At 32.0% G+C, this 21,086-nt stretch overlaps 2 protein-coding genes across 2 annotated transcripts in view; one reads left to right on the forward strand and one right to left on the reverse strand.

The window, feature by feature from the left end:
• The window catches only part of LOC127847006 (probable serine/threonine-protein kinase tsuA), a 72,679-nt gene extending 55,798 nt beyond the window's left edge, over positions 1–16,881 (reverse strand). Inside the window, exon 1 of the mRNA XM_052378489.1 lies at positions 16,776–16,881. The gene's annotated coding sequence lies outside the window, so the exon portion shown is untranslated. The remainder of the gene's footprint in view (positions 1–16,775) is intronic.
• Positions 1–21,086, forward strand: part of LOC127847005 (uncharacterized) — a 26,448-nt gene continuing 5,362 nt past the window's right edge. Inside the window, exon 1 of the mRNA XM_052378487.1 lies at positions 1–246. Coding sequence (XP_052234447.1) covers positions 36–246 — 211 coding nt within the window. The 5' untranslated portion in view covers positions 1–35. The remainder of the gene's footprint in view (positions 247–21,086) is intronic.

The raw sequence follows: 21,086 nt of genomic DNA on the forward strand, positions 1-21,086 counted from the left end.
CATAGTGAACGTCGGATTCATGGAATTTACTGAAAATGTCTTCTAAACATAAAGATTTCCTTTCATGGGATGACGACATAGATTTAGATTTGGTATTAGGTGATTATACTGATGATGAGGCAAACAATAAATCGCAAGCAAGCACGAAAGAGCTGTGCTATATTTGTCCTGTTTGTGGCGCGGAGTATAAAAGTGTATCAGGATTTCGAGGTCATGTCATGAAAAAACATCAACAGAATTTACGAGGTAATAAATATTGGATGCATTTTTTAGTTCTGCATTTTGCGTACAAACCAGACAAAAAACAAGAAAGGTTTTCGTGTTTTAGTAGTTCTATATATATATATATATATATATATATATATATATATATATATATATATATATATATATATATATATATATATATATATATATATATATATATATATATATATACTCATGTTTTATTCGTTTTATTATCATATATATCTCGAACAATCAATAAATAAAACAACATTAATAAATCAAATCCTCGCACATGCAAGTAAGATATCCAAAACAGTGGACACATGATACGGTGTAATAATGATGAGACAATTGAATCTGGCATTTACAGTTACTACTAAATAGTGTGTACAAAGGAGTTTAGTGTTTTATTCCTTTAATTATTTTCAAAGAAATGAATATAAAACGTGTTGTAGAATGGTTTTGACAAAATTATGGACAAAGATTTAAATGCAGTTAATAGAACATAAATGTTTATTCTGACTTAAGCATATTAAGCTAATCGTCATTTACATTACATTTACAATAACAGCATGCTTTTGAAGTAAATACAAATCATGCATCACTTCGAAAAAAGTTCAATTTACAATATAAGGAATAAACATGTTTTCGTGAGAATGTTAATATTGTTAATACATAGTGACCACATAATGTCAAATGTAGTTTAATAATAACAACACTTATACTTGTATAGGTCCCTGTCTGTACCAAAGTTCATAGGTGAAAAATATAATTATTAAATGATTTTTTTAAAACAAGAATTACATACATTAATATAAAGTTAGGACATATATAATTGCATAAAGTATATACTTGCATTGTTTTTCATTCGTAATTACAAAATTTTAGAAATATAGAATTGAGTAATACTGACAATGTAAAAGCTGTATGATATAAATGATACCTCTACCTATGCTTCACTTAATTGTAGTTAAGTATAAGTAATATCCTTGTGTTGACAACCTATACTAAAGCAAAACTATAGTTTATGTATAGCGATATGGTTCCTTAGAGTATATAAAGTACAATCATTTTATTTAGAGAGCAATCGATAAGTAAAATTAATAACTCCATCTATACAAACTCGTTAATTTCATTTATCTATATCCCAACATCGACTATCTATGCGAAAAAAATATATAGATGAGCTAGAGGGATATATTTGCTCGTAGGAAATTAAATAATATTGTACGTAGGAAATTAAATAATATTGTTAGCTTTAAAAAACAAATACGACAAAATAACATGTAGTAAATATTATACAAATTATATGGTAAGTTATTTTTTCGCATTTTTTTTTTCAAATAGTACACTATTTTTTCGTTTCATACATACAATATTATTTAATGTACAATACCTTCAAATAAAAAAAACAACAACAAAATAACTATACATAAAAAACATACACATGTTACATGAACATTCAACAATACACATGTTATACTAGTTGGATGTAATGTTTCAGTAACTAATCACTTTCGTTAAATATAGTACAAGTGTACAACATGTAAAAACATGGATCCATAAGATAAGACATATGCTTTAACTATACCGCACATTACTTTTACATAAATAGGCACGTAGTCTACATTCAGTAATCGCACTTGAACAAACTGAATACAATCAAATAAAAGATTCATATTATGTACAACATATAAACAAATCCAATACTTGTTATACCCAAAAAATCCAATACTAGTTATTCATTCAATGCGATCAATACCTTTTGCAAACTAAATTATTCAAAGTTCTTTTGAGTCTGCAGTGAGAACAAATTTCTTAAAGAAAATGTTAATATTCAAGTAACATTGATGCTACATACAGAACCAGTGATTAAGCAGTATTTGCATGGTTTTAGGAACTCAGTTTATAATAACATGACAATATAAAAGTAAAATGTGCAGCTCCATGAGAAACACATGCATGCCAAATATCAAATTGCTATCTTCAATGTTGCAAAAGTAATGACCAATATTAAAGTTTTCAGACGGACGGACTAACTGGCGGACAGTTAAAAAACTATACACCACCATTTGGGGGCATAAAAATTCATAACATATAACACCGAAATTTATTTAATGATTTATCCTTGTCATTTAAATTGATCAATAAGTAAAGTTCACTGCATTAGCTAAAAAATATTTATAGGATACAAGTTACTTTTTAAAGATACCAGTTTTGTTCTAGGACTTATGGCAGATATTTTATAATGTACAGAAATAAAAAAAATTACATCATCGAGTGTATGAGGTTCATGTATTGTGCATACCATCCCAGCACTGACAAAAGTTAAATTTACAGAAAAGGTTTACATGAATTATCTATGCATACAAATAAATCTGTATGATTGGTTTATGGAAACTTATGTTAATAATCTGTAAACATACATTTCCATAAAAAAAGATTTATTTTTATGCAAACATAATCAGGGACCTATACAAACATATTTGTATAGGTCCCTGACATAATTAACCCATTTATGCCCAGTGGACTCTCTCATCTTTCTAAATTGGATCAATTTATTTCCAAAATTAGGGGTGTCAGTATATTTATATCTATATTTAGAATATTTCATAAAGAAATTCATTTAAGCAAACAGCGCAGACCCAGATGAGACGCCACATTATGCGGCGTCTCATCTGGGTCTACCCTGTTTGCAATGTTTTTAGAGTCTTTATAGCTTTTCATAGTATAATTTTTATTATGAATTTTATGTTCTGTTAAAATACTGTGATACATTTTTAAGTCTTATGATCAATAAGATGCAAGGATCTCATAATTATTCTTTAACTTATAGTATGCTACAAAGTGTGTTTATTAACTACCTATGCAGTGTGTAACTTTCTTATGCAACTTCTGTGATAATAATGAACATGTGATTATATTTAATCATTCTTAATCAGTAATATACTTTATTAAACAGTACATATTTGATACATATACATTATTAAAATCTAATACATGACTGTTTCATGGTTACTGCCACCAATAACAAGGACCACAATGGAAATAAGTGAAAATCATTTTTCTCTTTTTTGTGTTATCCTTGGTATTGTGTGTGCATTCCATGGTTTGCTATGTATATTGCTGTGATAATATATTTTATATTGTCTGCATTATGTAGTAACTATGTAATGTTCATATGTTTACCAAATAAAATCAATCAATCAATCAATCAATGTTCTTTTTCTCAGTACGCTAGGCATAAATGGGTTAAAGTCAACCTTTTCTGTTTACTTTCGTCTTTTTAACTTGGAATGGTCTATGTTTTCTTTGTCGACCGCACCCCTTTTAATGTTTCCCTGCTTTACTGGTACAGCCAAAGAGTCGACAGTTCTCATTGTTGTCATCACATTTCTGACCTCATAGACAGTTGGGTTATTATTTGATCCCGCTTTATGTCTATAGTGACCGAAATGTTGCTCAAGAGGATCCTGATTGAAATTATGGGTCAATACAAAATTAGCACCCTTGCTTAACATAAACTTCACACACTCGGTGATGGAATTTACAGATATTTTAAGTCCATCGAGAGTCTGGTGGCTTAAAATCATCTTGGCCCGCTGGGAATCATTGAAAATTCCTGGTCTACTTTGAATGCTCTCCTCCCACTTATTGATGTAACCAAAAAAATCTTTAGTCAGGAAGTTCAAGCGTTCATCATCCACACTAGTGTAAGGCAGTAAATTGTCATTGCGTTTATTTCTCCCTTCAAACAAACTCCTAACATTTAGACAGTCAAAAAATTTGTTGAATAGTTTCACGAACTGCACAGTTTCTGAGACCTCTGGACCGTACAACTCCTCAAGGGCAAGAGCTACAGAGTCGCTCAGAACCTGTGCAGCTAAACTGACCTTCATGTAGTTGAAGGAAAGCAGATCAATGTGTTTTCGCGACAACTTTGGGCAGGGAGAGTACAAGTTCATCTCGCAATGTTCCTCAAATAAACGAACTAGGTGCATCCATGAAATGTCTTTATCATTCCTCCACAGCATTCTTGATTTTTTGTGGGCATGTGAGTTACTAAAATTGTTCCTCACAGTCTTCAGAAGATGTGGAACATCTGATATAAAGTAAATGTTCTGGTCACTGTTGTGTGGATTTTCGGTCTTGTATACCACAGATTCAATACCCACTCGATGCATGTTGAAAAACCGTCTATTTGGTGATGCACCGTCACAAGTGAAGAACAAGACATGTAAATTAATTTGGGATAATTGTAGTAACGCTACTGTCTTCCACAGAATGGGGTACAAAAATCGGCTGTTATGCCTGTCGTTGCAAAACCAAACAACGGAAAACACCAGTTGCAAGACAAACTTCGCAGCATCACAACCAACATGTATTTTGCTAGTTCTTTTTTAGTTTCATTCTTTGTTTCGCTGAATTGCATCATTTCATTGGCAACATCGCCTAGATTGCAGTATCCGATGAGCTGTCCAGTGTGTTTGTCGTACACTAAATCTTCTTTAATTTTTATCTCATCAAAGAGAAGACCGACATAATTCCTCCACTCTGTGTCATACAGAAGTCTCTTCACAGCTTCCTCCTTCAACAAACCTAGAACATCTGCCTGGTGACCCATTTCACTCTTAAGGAAGTGCGAATAGTCAAATAATGTCCTTGTTGATGGCAAATTTACAAATCCAGTTTCGCGAAGAACATCATACGCTGTTTCTGACTTTTGTCGAAGGTAGAGACACCAACGAATGATCATGGGGTGCCAGCGCATCCCTCGACTGTCTTTCTTTTTGGCAAAAGACATCTGCTGTTCCCAAAACAGACGCTGTCGGCTGGTAGAAATCGGGAACGATTTTTCAAATTCTGTCTCACAACTTGCCATCAGGTCTTTCAGTTCATGATGTTCACTGCCTTCAACACTGATCCCATTTGCTGTGATGATCTTATCAAATTCCCTCCTTTGTTTCCACAACTCTGTTTGTAAATTTTTTATTTCATGTTTCTGCTCGTTTAATTTCATATTAAGTTCCTGTTTAGTCATGTCTCTATGTTTAAAGTTTGTGTGGCTGTATTTTCGGCACGAATTTAGTCTGCTTTCAACCCTATTTTTCCTGCTTTGTAATAAGTAAAAGTACTTTTTGCAGGCTGTACACTTTTTTGATGTGGACAGCATGTCACATTTCACAGATCTAATAGTGGAATTATATCTCTCTCCACTGGCATGTGTTGCGTTGAAGTCCCCTTCCCTGTACGCCACAATTTCTGGGGAGTTGTTGCTGGACAACCCTGATCCAATGGGAACTAAATTTGAAAATTCCACCTCAGGATTTCCTATGCAGACATCAAATTTTAACAGTCTTTCCAATAACACCAGAACATAAGCAACGCGATTGATATGTTGTGGCAGTCCAGTCCATATTTGGTGAGATCTCGGAATGCATTTCCGATGCACATAGACAGAGCATGTAAAATCACTCTTAATTTCAACAGATAGCTTGATTGCTGTCAGACTGTCATTTGCATACAACTGTAACATTTGAATTGATTGCTCTGATTCCTTTACAACGAACTGAGATGAAATACTTTGCAGTTTAAGTTCCACAGCAAAGTCTGAGAAGGTTGTCGTCTCCACCTCCATTTCTAGAAGCCCTGAACTACATTCCATCACATCAGCTTCAGGCTTATCAATGTTTGTCTCCTGGAAGGAGTCAAGCTCATATGTGGAGTCTTCATCAATAGCATAACTATGATCACTTGTGACCTGCACATTTTCACTTTCTGACTGGGTAGAAGTATCTGTTGTAGCTTTAATTTTCACCAGGGGTTCACTGGCAACATGGTTTTCTTCCTTTGGCTGTTCAGATGTTATGTAGTGGTACTTGCGTTTCACCGTAAGGGATCCTCTTTTGCGTTTTCTAGGCATTCTAAAAGCATAAAACAAAACATATTCTAAAAATCAGTTAATAAAATGTTTACACAGTCACCATTATTTATTGAAAACATGGCTTGCCACCATAGGAAGACTAATAGACTATGCCAACTTTTTCCACATTTTTCGCAACCTTAACGCAAAACCTTAATGCAAAGTGTGACGGAATTTCAGACGACCAGACAGATGGACATAAAAATGTACTTAGTTGTATCAACATATTAATAAAATTAATTGAAATATTTATGTAAGAATTCCGATTTTTTGCTGTAATTGAATAACAATTATCTACACATTTCAGAAATTCTTAATTGAAGCATTAACAATGTCGAAACAAACTCTTGAAAATATCTCAGAATAAATGTTTTCTCCAATGATAAAGAAATATGACCTTTGCAATTTTTCAATTTTTTTTCTAGGATATAAGTTATAAAATTTATATTTTAAAAAACATTGGCCAAACATTCTGTGAATGAGAACGATTATAAATTATGTCTCTTGTTTTGAGAAAACTTGGCATAATGCATGTGCGAAAGTGTCGTCCCAGATTAGCCTGTGCAGTCCGCACGGGCTAATAAGGAACGACACTTTCCACTTTTATGACATTTTTCGTTGAAATGAAATCTCTTCTTAGCAAATATCCGATTAAGGCGGAAGGTGTCGTCCCCGATTAGCCTGTGCAGTTACGCACTTGCATTATGCCCAGTTTTCCCAGAACACGACTCATATAATAATGAACACATATTATTTGCAGTCACATACTATAGTTTGTTCAGTGATGTAAAAAAGGATTAAACAAGTATCAACCTAACATTTTTCAGCATCAGATCACAAGAAAAACGACAACCAGAAGGGACAAGACAGTAATTGGCCCAAAGAAGAATTTACTAAGTTACAGACAATCTTCCCTCAAGCCTTCTCAAACAGCTTAAAAAACATCCAAACAAATGAGCTATACAATATTTTTGGAAAGTCGATTGAGGCTGAAATCGCCGAACAATTAGAGATGAACAAGGAGGTTGAGAAATATTTTGAAGAGATAATTACAATCTGTCACAAAAACAACAACCTATCTTCTACAGAAGAAAGGGAACTTCTCTTCAAAACAGTTCACCGTATAAGGACTGACAAGGAAATTGTTAGTAAAGGAGTGATTTTGATACAATCAAGTGTAAAAGCACAAAGTGCAAAAGACATAAACAACTTCCTCCAAATTATCATTTTAGAATTAATTGCTGAAGTTATTAAAGCAAGAAGGCAACTTGAAGAAAAAACATCTGCAGCAAAAGTATCTGAAATAAGTGACTCAGACAACAAAGTCCTATACTACATATCTGGGTACATTATCAAATATTTGGAAAAAAAACACTCAAAACAGAAAAATAAACAACTAAGGGACAGAAGTCTTAAAACAGTGTCAGCATTAACAAATTCTTCTGGTGCAGTATCCTTTACTGACAATTTTTCAGTGTGGTATGATAAAAAGAATCGAGGTGGACTCAAGAAGCCATGTGAAGACTTCTTTTGCATGATTCGTGAATTTGAGCGTGTTGTCAGGGAAAACCAATACACTGAACACAACATTGCCTCAAAAAAGGAAATCAAGGAAAAGGTCCTTGAAGCTTTCATGATTCAGCACTATGCCGACAAATTATTTTACTCTGAGTTTTCCTCTGAAGAGGATGTCAGTGACATGTGCTTTCTTGAAGACTGCCTTGAGATTTTTTTAACAATAAGAGGTTTTGCTATGGCTAGGGCCATTCAACGCACAATAAGTAGAGGAAAGATTTTTGACAAGTCAGCTCCATCAAAAAGTCTCAGAGGAAGTTTGAAAAGCATATCAGGCGATCAACTAAGCCGTAACTAAATACAATTGGTAGGTCAATAAAGAATATGAACTCCTGTACAAAATGTCACCAGGATTTGATGGCTTTGTAGAACTATTACATGTATTTGAGTGAAACTGAAGGGCAAGAACATTTAATGTTTCTTGTATTTGCTTGAAAGTAACAATTCAAAGTTGTGTTTCCTTCAATGTTTTTTTTCCCCTAAATGTTGATACATATGTTTCTAATTTTATACCAATGATATGTGAATTTTATATCTGGAAATGTTACTCTTTATTACATCTTTATCCTTATAACATATTATGTTCTATACAAATAAAATAATGCTTAAAATAGTTTTATTTTGATATAATCGCCATTTTCATTTAAATTGAGTTGCATAGGAATGTCACATGTTTGTTCACACTTTATATCAAACCGGCATTATAACACTTTGGATGTGATACAACTTTATTCAGAAAATGGATGTAGATGGAAGATGATAGTGAATATGAAGATTTTTCTATCGAATCGTGGATGTATGCGCCAGTATTTAGTTACTGTACTGTCAGTAAGATATTTCTGAATATGATTAGGACATCAAGTCTTTTGCATATTCTCAGGATTACAAGCTCTTTGAAAATACAGATTTGTGAACATATAATTGTCTTACTATGTTTAAAGCACAAAACACTATTTTAATGTCCTTTATTGTTATTCTACACTACAGTACAAGCGCGTAATAAGCAACACAGAATGGGTACTAAAACCAGTTCTGAATGGAAAGAATTTCTAAATTGACATTCAAAAGTATTAACTGATTTTGATTTTCATCTACAACACTGTTATTTAATAAATAAAACTAGTTTCATGTTGTGAAAATGTTGCTAAGCTTATTAAAGCTTCAAATACAACTTTATTAATCATGATGATGACATTAAAACAAGGACATGGTGTTTGTCCAAGGGGGAATGGGACCATGTTGTCATAGGGGCACCCCTTTGTCAGGCATAGGGATAAGGTTTATCATGCAAAGTTGACTTAATTGGGAAAGGGATATCTCTCATCTAATATCATACTGTGCCAGACATAATCAAATTGAGATAATCCCTTGATAACAGATAAGGTGCATATCAACACACTAATAGCCATAAACTGTATGACACAAAAGGCATTTATGTATGGAATAATATACAGCACTAGTAACTGGTGTCAATTTGAGACCTTCCTTGATTGGTGTGTTGCTATGGATATTTAAGATATTAGTACAGCAATTATCCTTCTATTTTTGGCCCTTAACTAATTGATTCCAGATTTTATCCTTACTAAGTAATGAGTCAAAGCTGTTTATTGTTAACTTAATGAATACCAATTTCTAATAAATACAATTTATGCGCAACCCTTAGCACTTGATATATTTATGCTGTAGGTTGCACTTGTCCTGTTTATGTCTTTTACCAATTCAATATTAGTCTTAAATAATAAGCGATTGCTTCAAATAACTGTTTCCAACGCATTCATGCATACATGCTCATGAAAATGAGAGAATTTTGAAAACTGAAGGCATTATGATGATGGATTTGCATGTTTCTAGCAACATAAATAACGAAGCAGTTTACAGAAATTGGAATTTGCCAATTAACAAAAAAGTTGTGCTTAAGAATCAAAATGTCTCTTTTTTAGGATTTCAATCAGCTTCGGATATATCTATTCATAAAATAGAATTTATCGTTTGAATACAACTATAGGTAAGTAAACTTTCATTCATCTTCTTTGAGCTATTACAAAGCTATGTGTTTTCAAAAAATGCATTTAAAATATGCACCATACATTTCATTGAAATGTAACATTGGTACAAACACAAACAATAATATAGCTTGTATTGACCAATCCATAAGAAAAAGCGGAGACAAATGTTAATCTCAATTGTTTTTTTAAATAATTGATTAAGGACTAATATTGTATCATCATTGAGCTTAAACAAATCAAGAACTTTGCAAATAATGCAAATTAAATGTACACCACACAATGCACTGAAGTGTACAATTTGTTAACCCTTAGCATGCTGGGAAATTTGTCGTCTGCTGAAGTGTCGTCTGCTGAATTTCTAAAATTAGCATTTTCTTAGATTTTTTTCACAGAATACTTTCAGAATAGCAAACAGTTTGAATCCTGATGAGACGCCACGTTCTGTGGCGTCTCATCTGGATTCAAACAGTTTGCAAAGGCCTTTAAAATTCGATTCCAGCGCTGAAAGGGTTACGATACCAACATGAATAATATAGGGCTAGTATTTACAGAGCCTTGGCCCTTACGCAAAAAGCAATGACATATGTATACAAAACTGAAAGCGGTCTAACAATTAAAAAATGACTAAAGTTGTATTGTCCTTGAGCTTATACAAAGTTATGAGTTAGTAAATAATGCAAATTAAATGTGAAACACACAATGCATTGAAGTGTCACATTTCTAAAGATACCAACATGATTATCATAGGTCAATTATTCACCGAGCCTTTTGAAAAGAGCATTGACATACACATTAAAAACCGAGACTGTTTAAAAAAATAAAATGACTAAAATTGTATAATCTCTGAGCTAATACAAAATTATGCCTTTGCAATTCATGTAAATAAAATGTGCACCACACAATTTATTGAAGTGTAACATTTGCAAAAATACCAACATGATCAAAATAGTGCTACTATTGACGGAGTCTATTGAAAAAAGCCTCAACATATGTTGATAACACGTTTAACTAAAAAAATTAAAAAATAACTGAAATTGTATCATCTTGGAGCTAATAAAAAATTATGCCTTTGCAAATAATACAAATAAAATTAGCATCACACAATGCGTTGAAATGTAATGTTTGTAAAGATACCCATAAGATTAATATAGGGCTAGTATTGACTGAGCCTTTCGAAAAGAGCCACGACATATGTTGATCAAACTGATAGTGATTACAAAATAAAAAAAATGACTAAAATGGTATTATCTTTGAGCTAACACAAAATTATGCCTTTGCAAATAATGCAAATTAAATTTGCACCACACAATGTATTGAAATGCAACGTTTGTAAAGACACCAACATGATATATATAGGGCTAGTATTGACTGAGCCTTTCAAAAAAGAGCCACGACATATGTTGATGAAACTGATAGTGGTAAAAACATAAAAAAATGACTAAAATTGTATTGCTTTTGTGCTCATTCAAAATCATGAATTTGCAAATAATACAAATAAAATTAGCATCACTCAATGCGTTGAAATGTAATGTTTGTAAAGATACCAATAAGATTAATATAGGACTAGTATTGACTGAGCCTTTCGAAAAGAGCCACGACATATGTTGATCAAACTGATAGTGATTACAAAATAAAAAATGACTAAAGTTGTATAATCTTTGAGCTAATACAAAATTATGCCTCTGCAAATAATACAAATAAAATTAGCATCACTCAATGCGTTGAAATGTAATGTTTGTAAAGATACCCATAAGATTAATATAGGGCTAGTATTAACTGAGCCTTTCAAAAATAGCCACGGCATATGTTGATGAAACTAAAAGTGGTAAAATATAAAAAAAATGACTAAAATTGTATTGCCTTTGTGCACATTCAAAATCATGAATTTGCAAATAATACAAATAAAATTAGCATCACTCAATGCGTTGAAATGTAATGTTTGTAAAGATACCCATAAGATTAATATAGGGCTAGTATTGACTGAGCCTTTCAAAAAGAGCCACGACATATGTTGATGAAACTGATAGTGGTAAAAATTAAAAAAATGACTTAAATTGTATTGCCTTTGTGCTCATTTAAAATCATGAATTTGCTAACAATACAAATAAAATTAGCATCACACAATGCGTTGAAATGTAACGTTTGTAAGAATACCAAAATCACGCATCTAAACTATCGGACGTGGGTTATTTGACAACAAATTATTTCTTAATTATTTGGTTTGTTGTTGTCAGTAGCCAACCTACGCACAGACATTTTGTTTGGTTCAGTGCATGTTTGTAAGCTATTATCGAGTCGACAACAATTTAAAACATTGGTATAGACTTACACAGATTAATAATATTGACAACGATGAAAATAGTCTGATAAAACAGCACACGAAACAACAATGAAATACCAAATGATAAAACCAGCTGAGAAAACTCGTTCCGTTTATAAAAATATGCTTGAGGGAATTTTACTTGTACATGTATTATACCACCTTCATGAATGGCAAAATCAATGGTATATATTTTAACGTAATTTGTCATAATTTCGGATAAACATTTTCGGATACTTTTCCCCATTTATATACTGAGCGATTGATGTTGCGGGAAAATATGATCCCTGTATATATGTATATATATATTTATTTTTTTTCTCTCATAAATTCAGTATTTTTTACAAATATATCCTATTACATGCATCATCATACTTGTGCTGTACAGTAAAATGTTGCTAGTAACACCATAATTTTGCCAGGTCTTAATCATGAAGTTAATGGCGAAGTAGTCTTAATATCAGTCATTTTTTAATTAATAAACCAAGACTTCCAAATTCTAAAAAAAAGTTCACTTACTTATGAAATATCTTATAAATTGTCTTAGTAGCAACATTTTACTGTGTTCATGTAGCATTTTTATACAACTACTAGTACTACTGCAATATGAGGTCTCCATTTTTTAAATCTACCAACAAGAGAAAAAAAACACACATCCTCATCTGACTCTAAGTATCTAATGTTGTACTCAGTTTTCATAACCTCTTCTGTCCTCTCCCATACTGAAACCACTACACCATCTAACCGTTCAGTTCCCGATTTTACTTTCAGTTTGTGTCTTACTGACTTTCCTACCAGCATATCTGGCTCCTTCAGAAATTTTGAAAGATTATCTTGTGAATTTTTAACAGTAACCTTATCCAGAATCGTTTACCCATCAGTAACAAGTAAAATGGCTGATAATAAAAAAACACGAAAACAACGAACACAACTCTAAATAATTCTGAAACAGATCAGGGTTTCTTTTTGTTGTTGGAGCGTGTCATTAAATTTTTCGAGAGAAGTTTCCGAAATTTGAAATACGATTTACGCATGATTATTTTACCCCGACATTGTTTTTCAGGACATTTGGATTTTGTCATTAAATTGCAAGTTTTGCTGCTAAATGTTGTTATAATTTTATTTTTCGTTATAAATTGAATGACATCTTTCTAAACAACAAGATGAATTGAATGGTATTAAACCTATCCAGAAAATTAAAAAAAACAAACGCTGTGACTGCTTTCTTACATAACTGTGATTAACACTCTCACAAACTGGCACAAACTTTATTATCTGAACTCGGCAAATATGTAGCCGCATGCAAAAAATAATTTCCCCAAAATAAACTTGATGTTAGGATATTAACTTCTTGTGATTTGTTATACCTGACAACTACATGTTGACTTAGGACAACTCTTATTCACCTTAAAATAAAAACATCACAAGTCTTGACAGGGACTACCCTAGGCCTTAAAAATAGGGAGAAGTGACTTCTCCCTTTTTCTTTAACAGGGAGAAGTTTGGAAAATCAGGGAGACGTTTGTGCGAACAATATAAAAAACACAACATGTTCATTTCACAACTATTATTATTTCTATCATTATACTATGTTTATTTGTAAAAACAATAAATTCTCATTAAAATCTTTTTCATCATAACACATTTAAGTCATTTAACACATTTAAGTAATTTAAGATATGTACCGGTAGCGCCTTTTCATTTCTTAATGCATAGAACATCTAGTATATCTATTACTGTTTATCCGAATACTATACATGTCCGAAATATGTACACTTGAGAATGCCTTACCTGTTTAACTTTAATAATCCAATTTTTCCTTGTTGTTATCTGGTTTAACAAACATTATCAAATGTTTGTAAAATCCAATTAATGCTATCTCGATTATTGAATCACCATTACTTGTAATTTGAATCGCCAGCTTTGAATTGAACGCGGGTTGAATGTTACAATACGTCCGCCATTTGCAATGTCGAAGGTAATGACGTAGCAATTTAATTATACTCGGATAATTATATCTAATCGAGGAAATGTGTTTTCTCAATGTTTATAAGTAGTATTATGACTTGTTAGAATAAAATGTGATTCCGGTTTATAAAGATCGGTTTTTAATACTCGTAATTATCAACGGATTAACAAACTGACAAAACTCGCTGGACTTTCTTTAACCGTGCCGTCTGCTAAAAAACTTGCGATTATCAGATGGTCAATCAATTATAACCTTATTATACAACTTACGGCACGCACGAAGAAGCACAAGTGTGTTGTTATAGCAACCAATATTAAGGGACTGCTTTGTCACGGTCAATAAACGATCCGTGCGGGTGGTAAATTGTGTAACCGTTAAATAAACAAAAAACAATGAACTTGCTAATCGCCTGCAGGAGGTAGCACGCTTTAGTAAAAATAATCGGGCGACTTAATTTTTGCTTTTCTGGTCTTGTTTACTTTTAAAAAAATCGGGCGACTTGATCTTCGCTTTTCTGGGCTCGTAGGGCGACATCACGGGCTTTAGAGCGAAATTATTGCTCTAGTCACCCGTAGGGTAGTCCCTGTCTTGAACCTCTATATTGCATAATAGTATGTATTTTGTGGAAACAGAATATTAATCTTAACAAACTGGCGTGGTATGGCTCATTGTGACAAGTTGAATGCGCTGTCATGACAGTGCTTTCCACAGGATTTTTGTCAGGCGCCCCGGGGCTGATAGGGGTAGTTCGGGAGGGGTGTCCCCTCCCGACGTTGATTTTTTTAAAAATTTAACGTGTCAATTAACGCTCTGTGGTGCGTTTTAACTCAAAGAAAAACAGCGTCGAAAGACGTCATTTGACGCGCCATGACTCTTTAAAAAATCCCCCTGTCATTTAAAAATATATATACCTTTTTATATTGTTTAATTGTTTTAAAACTTTCCCGTACTGACAGTAAAATCCTGACTCGAACGATTCTCCAATACATCCGTTTCAACCTGACTCTATTACTGCATACTTACTACTATTCAAGTTTCCATTTATTATCCGATAATCCCGTTTATTCCGTTTTTATAAATCACTTTCTGGTAAATAATTAAGATAAAAGCTCTCAATTATTTCTTTTGAACAAACCTTGCCATTTTTCTATAGTATCAAATAAATTTTAAGTGACTATTTATAGATTTGATGAAATATTGCCTCTGAACATGCGTCAATGCTCTGACGTGTTGTGTGCTTGTTAAAACAATACACGCGACGCTGTACATGCTGCATAATTTTTCGCGCTCTTTTTAATTGAGAAAAAGATTCGACACAAAATAAATTTGCACTACTAATTTGGAGCAAGAATATTTTAACGGTGCGGTAACATTTACATTCGAAAGTGTGTTTTGGATTAAAAACGCGTTAACGTCGACATACGTGAAAGGGTTTCGGATGACAAATTTAATTATTCCCATTTGAGATTTCAATAAATATTAATAGTTGCATTATGAATTTAACGATAATTTGTTTAAACACTTAAGTCGAATAAATGTTTTGACGGAATTATGCATGAAATTCACGAGGATTACGACCGGTTGCCACCATCAGTCTTCTAAGTATCGATTATCGGACAAAAAATTTACTAGTGTGCGCAATTAATTCAACGAAAATTTGTTAACGCATTACTTGTCGAATAAATGCCAGCAAAACGTTATAAATGGACATGATGAAATATACATATACTGCAATTAAATTGTTATCGCATAATTGTAACCCGGAGTTATTTGCACAACTTACTCGCTATAAGTAATTATTTCTTTACCTCTTTCAGTTAATTTCCTGTATTAATAACAAGAGTCATAGGTAACACTTGTTTACAGTATAAAGGTGTGATGACAATGCCCGAAACCGTCTTTAATGTACATTTTTATTACGTAAATGGTACAAATTCTTGCTAATCAAGCTGCGATAAACTTGCACATCGTGCCCAACCTCAATCAAAATTAACGGTCAATAGATAACCCCGCCCTCATAAGCATTCGCGTAACCGATTGGACGATGAACATGACAGTTTGACGACTGGAAAGTTATCTGATACATCCTTGTCAGCATTTAAATGACTGTGTAATGTGGCTAGAATAATCTATATATTCTCTTATCAGTGGATTATTCATTACCCCATGTGGTGTTTATGGCGATTACTTGTGAAAGAACGTACCGTGTGCTCTTTTAAAACAGGGAATATTGATACACTGATAAGAAACCTTTGATTTTTTTTACAATCTCCACTTTCTTTCACTGAAAAACACACATGTCGGAAAATTTCAAGCGCCCCGGGGACTCTGATTTCGAAATTCAAGCGCCCCGGCAAGGGGCGTTTAAATGGCCTGGGGAAAACCCTGCATGATTAAAAATCACCCCACCCATCGTTTTTATATGCTGACAAAACTGTAATCGGCCAATCTGGGATAAAAACATGAATGCTGCTAAAAAAATATGTTTGTAAAACTAGTATATTTCCTTTTTTTAATGATAGAACAGAGCATTGTTGTCGAAGCAATATCTTTCAGCTTCATATCGGCAATAATTTACCAAAATATTTTGCGAGTCGGCAGATGACGCCATTTTGATTTTTTTGTCAGATTACAGGGTAAAGTTAAATCTCGCTCCTGGGCATATTTCAATGAAAATGAATAATCTAAGCGTGAAAACAAATATGACAATGGTGCCTCTAGCGATCTAGACCATGGCCACTCAATAAAACTTACAACGTCGGGATGTTTGCTAGCAGTTTATTTTTGTTTACATTATAACTTTTCTATTTTTAATCCGACAAGGTCAGCCAAACAATCGTCTTGAAGCGGTGAATATCCGGTTTAGGTCCAGAAAGGCCGAAAACCAGAAAGGCCGCATACTATAAAGGCCGAATACCAAACAGGCCTTGCCAAAAAAGGCCCCAAAGCGTACCAAAAAGGCCAAAAAATGAACCAAAAAGGCCTTAAAGCAACTATTGTAATTATAGGTTTCAAATTTTGTTTAAAAACAAATACACATAAATCAAAATGGAATAAGTCATAAAACAGGTATGAAGTTAATTATTTTCTTTATCTGTTGTTTACAGTATGTTTAAATATACATTTACGATATATACAGTCAATGTACAAGCACAATCACACAATTTATAGAACAAAATATACAGTTACAAGCAAACATTTACAGACGTTATATAGTCACACTGAAATAATACAACATAATTACATAATGATAGTGTTAAACACGTGAATTCTATTTTTTATTTAATCAAATGGCGTACGACATAAAACATGTATGAAGTTTTTTATTTTCTTTATTACAAAATATACAAAATTTCAATAAATTTCAAATACATAATAATATTGTTAAATATGTGAATTCTATTTCAATTCTATTATCAAAATGGGATACGAACTTTCGAACTTTTTTTATTTTCTTTCTAAAAAAAAAATACATTTACAAAAAAAATACATAGTGCATACAGTGAAGGTGACAAAATACAACAGAATTTAAACAGGGACCTATACAAACAAAGGGATTAGCAACCTCGCGATATCCCGTTACAGCACGCAAAATAAACCGGTGCGCGAGATCAGGGACCTATACTTTAATCTCGATCGATTGGTCCCGGTGCAGCGATAATAAACCGGTGCGCGAGATTTGATAATCTCGATCGATTGGTCCTGTGTAGCGATAATGCGGCTAAACGATATCGATTGCGAGGGATTTCGCTTATTAAACGCGTTACGTTTTTTCGGATTCAAATTATATTATGTTAAATAAACAAGTACGTATTCGTTTAATTGTTGTGTTGTTGATCTCAAAATCAATCATTAATTAGTCTTATTATTACGCAGTATGTCGAACGGGCACCCAATTATCGGACTCTTTGATGAATATTAATTGCCGGTTGTTTCGCCAGGGTTAAATTGCCGTTGTTTATCGCACGTACATGCATGTACAAAAGACCGGTCTTTTAATAGAATTAAAATGTTACCATGTTTTGTTTAAAATAGCAACATTATCAAGACATGTTAAGTGCAAACAACTCAAAATGTATAATTGTTCTTTTAACCTCCGACGCAGCAAATTTTCGAATGTCATTTTAATATTCATTTGGACTCCCTTAAGTCATAGTGAACGTCGGATTCATGGAATTTACTGAAAATGTCTTCTAAACATAAAGATTTCCTTTCATGGGATGACGACATAGATTTAGATTTGGTATTAGGTGATTATACTGATGATGAGGCAAACAATAAATCGCAAGCAAGCACGAAAGAGCTGTGCTATATTTGTCCTGTTTGTGGCGCGGAGTATAAAAGTGTATCAGGATTTCGAGGTCATGTCATGAAAAAACATCAACAGAATTTAAGGTTTTCGTGTTTTAGTAATTCTATATATATATATATATATATATATATATATATATATATATATATATATATATATATATATATATATATATATATATATATATATATATATATATATATATATATATATATATATATACTCATGTTTTATTCGTTTTATTATCATATATATCTCGAACAATCAATAAATAAAACAACATTAATAAATCAAATCCTCGCACATGCAAGTAAGATATCCAAAACAGTGGACACATGATACGGTGTAATAATGATGAGACAATTGAATCTGGCATTTACAGTTACTACTAAATAGTGTGTACAAAGGAGTTTAGTGTTTTATTCCTTTAATTATTTTCAAAGAAATGAATATAAAACGTGTTGTAGAATGGTTTTGACAAAATTATGGACAAAGATTTAAATGCAGTTAATAGAACATAAATGTTTATTCTGACTTAAGCATATTAAGCTAATCGTCATTTACATTACATTTACAATAACAGCATGCTTTTGAAGTAAATACAAATCATGCATCACTTCGAAAAAAGTTCAATTTACAATATAAGGAATAAACATGTTTTCGTGAGAATGTTAATATTGTTAATACATAGTGACCACATAATGTCAAATGTAGTTTAATAATAACAACACTTATACTTGTATAGGTCCCTGTCTGTACCAAAGTTCATAAGTGAAAAATATAATTATTAAATGATTTTTTTAAAACAAGAATTACATACATTAATATAAAGTTAGGACATATATAATTGCATAAAGTATATACTTGCATTGTTTTTCATTCGTAATTACAAAATTTTAGAAATATAGAATTGAGTAATACTGACAATGTAAAAGCTGTATGATATAAATGATACCTCTACCTATGCTTCACTTAATTGTAGTTAAGTATAAGTAATATCCTTGTGTTGACAACCTATACTAAAGCAAAACTATAGTTTATGTATAGCGATATGGTTCCTTAGAGTATATAAAGTACAATCATTTTATTTAGAGAGCAATCGATAAGTAAAATTAATAACTCCATCTATACAAACTAGTTAATTTCATTTATCTATATCCCAACATCGACTATCTATGCGAAAAAAATATATAGATGAGCTAGAGGGATATATTTGCTCGTAGGAAATTAAATAATATTGTACGTAGGAAATTAAATAATATTGTTAGCTTTAAAAAACAAATACGACAAAATAACATGTAGTAAATATTATACAAATTATATGGTAAGTTATTTTTTCGCATTTTTTTTTCAAATAGTACACTATTTTTTCGTTTCATACATACAATATTATTTAATGTACAATACCTTCAAATTAAAAAAACAACAACAAAATAACTATACATAAAAAACATACACATGTTACATGAACATTCAACAATACACATGTTATACTAGTTGGATGTAATGTTTCAGTAACTAATCACTTTCGTTAAATATAGTACAAGTGTACAACATGTAAAAACATGGATCCATAAGATAAGACATATGCTTTAACTATACCGCACATTACTTTTACATAAATAGGCACGTAGTCTACATTCAGTAATCGCACTTGAACAAACTGAATAAAATCAAATAAAAGATTCATATTATGTACAACATATAAACAAATCCAATACTTGTTATACCCAAAAAATCCAATACTAGTTATTCATTCAATGCGATCAATACCTTTTGCAAACTAAATTATTCAAAGTTCTTTTGAGTCTGCAGTGAGAACAAATTTCTTAAAGAAAATGTTAATATTCAAGTAACATTGATGCTACATACAGAACCAGTGATTAAGCAGTATTTGCATGGTTTTAGGAACTCAGTTTATAATAACATGACAATATAAAAGTAAAATGTGCAGCTCCATGAGAAACACATGCATGTCAAATATCAAATTGCTATCTTCAATGTTGCAAAAGTAATGACCAATAATAAAGTTTTCAGACGGACGGACTGACTGGCGGACAGTTAAAAAACTATACACCACCATTTGGGGGCATAAAAATTCATAACATATAACACCGAAATTTATTTAATGATTTATCCTTGTCATTTAAATTGATCAATAAGTAAAGTTCACTGCATTAGCTAAAAAATATTTATAGGATACAAGTTACTTTTTAAAGATACCAGGTTTGTTCTAGGACTTATGGCAGATATTTTATAATGTACAGAAATAAAAAAAATTACATCATCGAGTGTATGAGGTTCATGTATTGTGCATACCATCCCAGCACTGACAAAAGTTAAATTTACAGAAAAGGTTTACATGAATTATCTATGCATACAAATAAATCTGTATGATTGGTTTATGGAAACTTATGTTAATAATCTGTAAACATACATTTCCATAAAAAAAGATTTATTTTTATGCAAACATAATCAGGGACCTATACAAACATATTTGTATAGGTCCCTGACATAATTAACCCATTTATGCCCAGTGGACTCTCTCATCTTTCTAAATTGGATCAATTTATTTCCAAAATTAGGGGTGTCAGTATATTTATATCTATATTTAGAATATTTCATAAAGAAATTCATTTAAGCAAACAGCGCAGACCCAGATGAGACGCCACATTATGCGGCGTCTCATCTGGGTCTACCCTGTTTGCAATGTTTTTAGAGTCTTTATAGCTTTTTATAGTATAATTTTTATT

This window comes from Dreissena polymorpha, chromosome 10 (assembly GCF_020536995.1).
Source record: "Dreissena polymorpha isolate Duluth1 chromosome 10, UMN_Dpol_1.0, whole genome shotgun sequence".
Lineage (NCBI taxonomy): Eukaryota > Metazoa > Mollusca > Bivalvia > Myida > Dreissenidae > Dreissena > Dreissena polymorpha.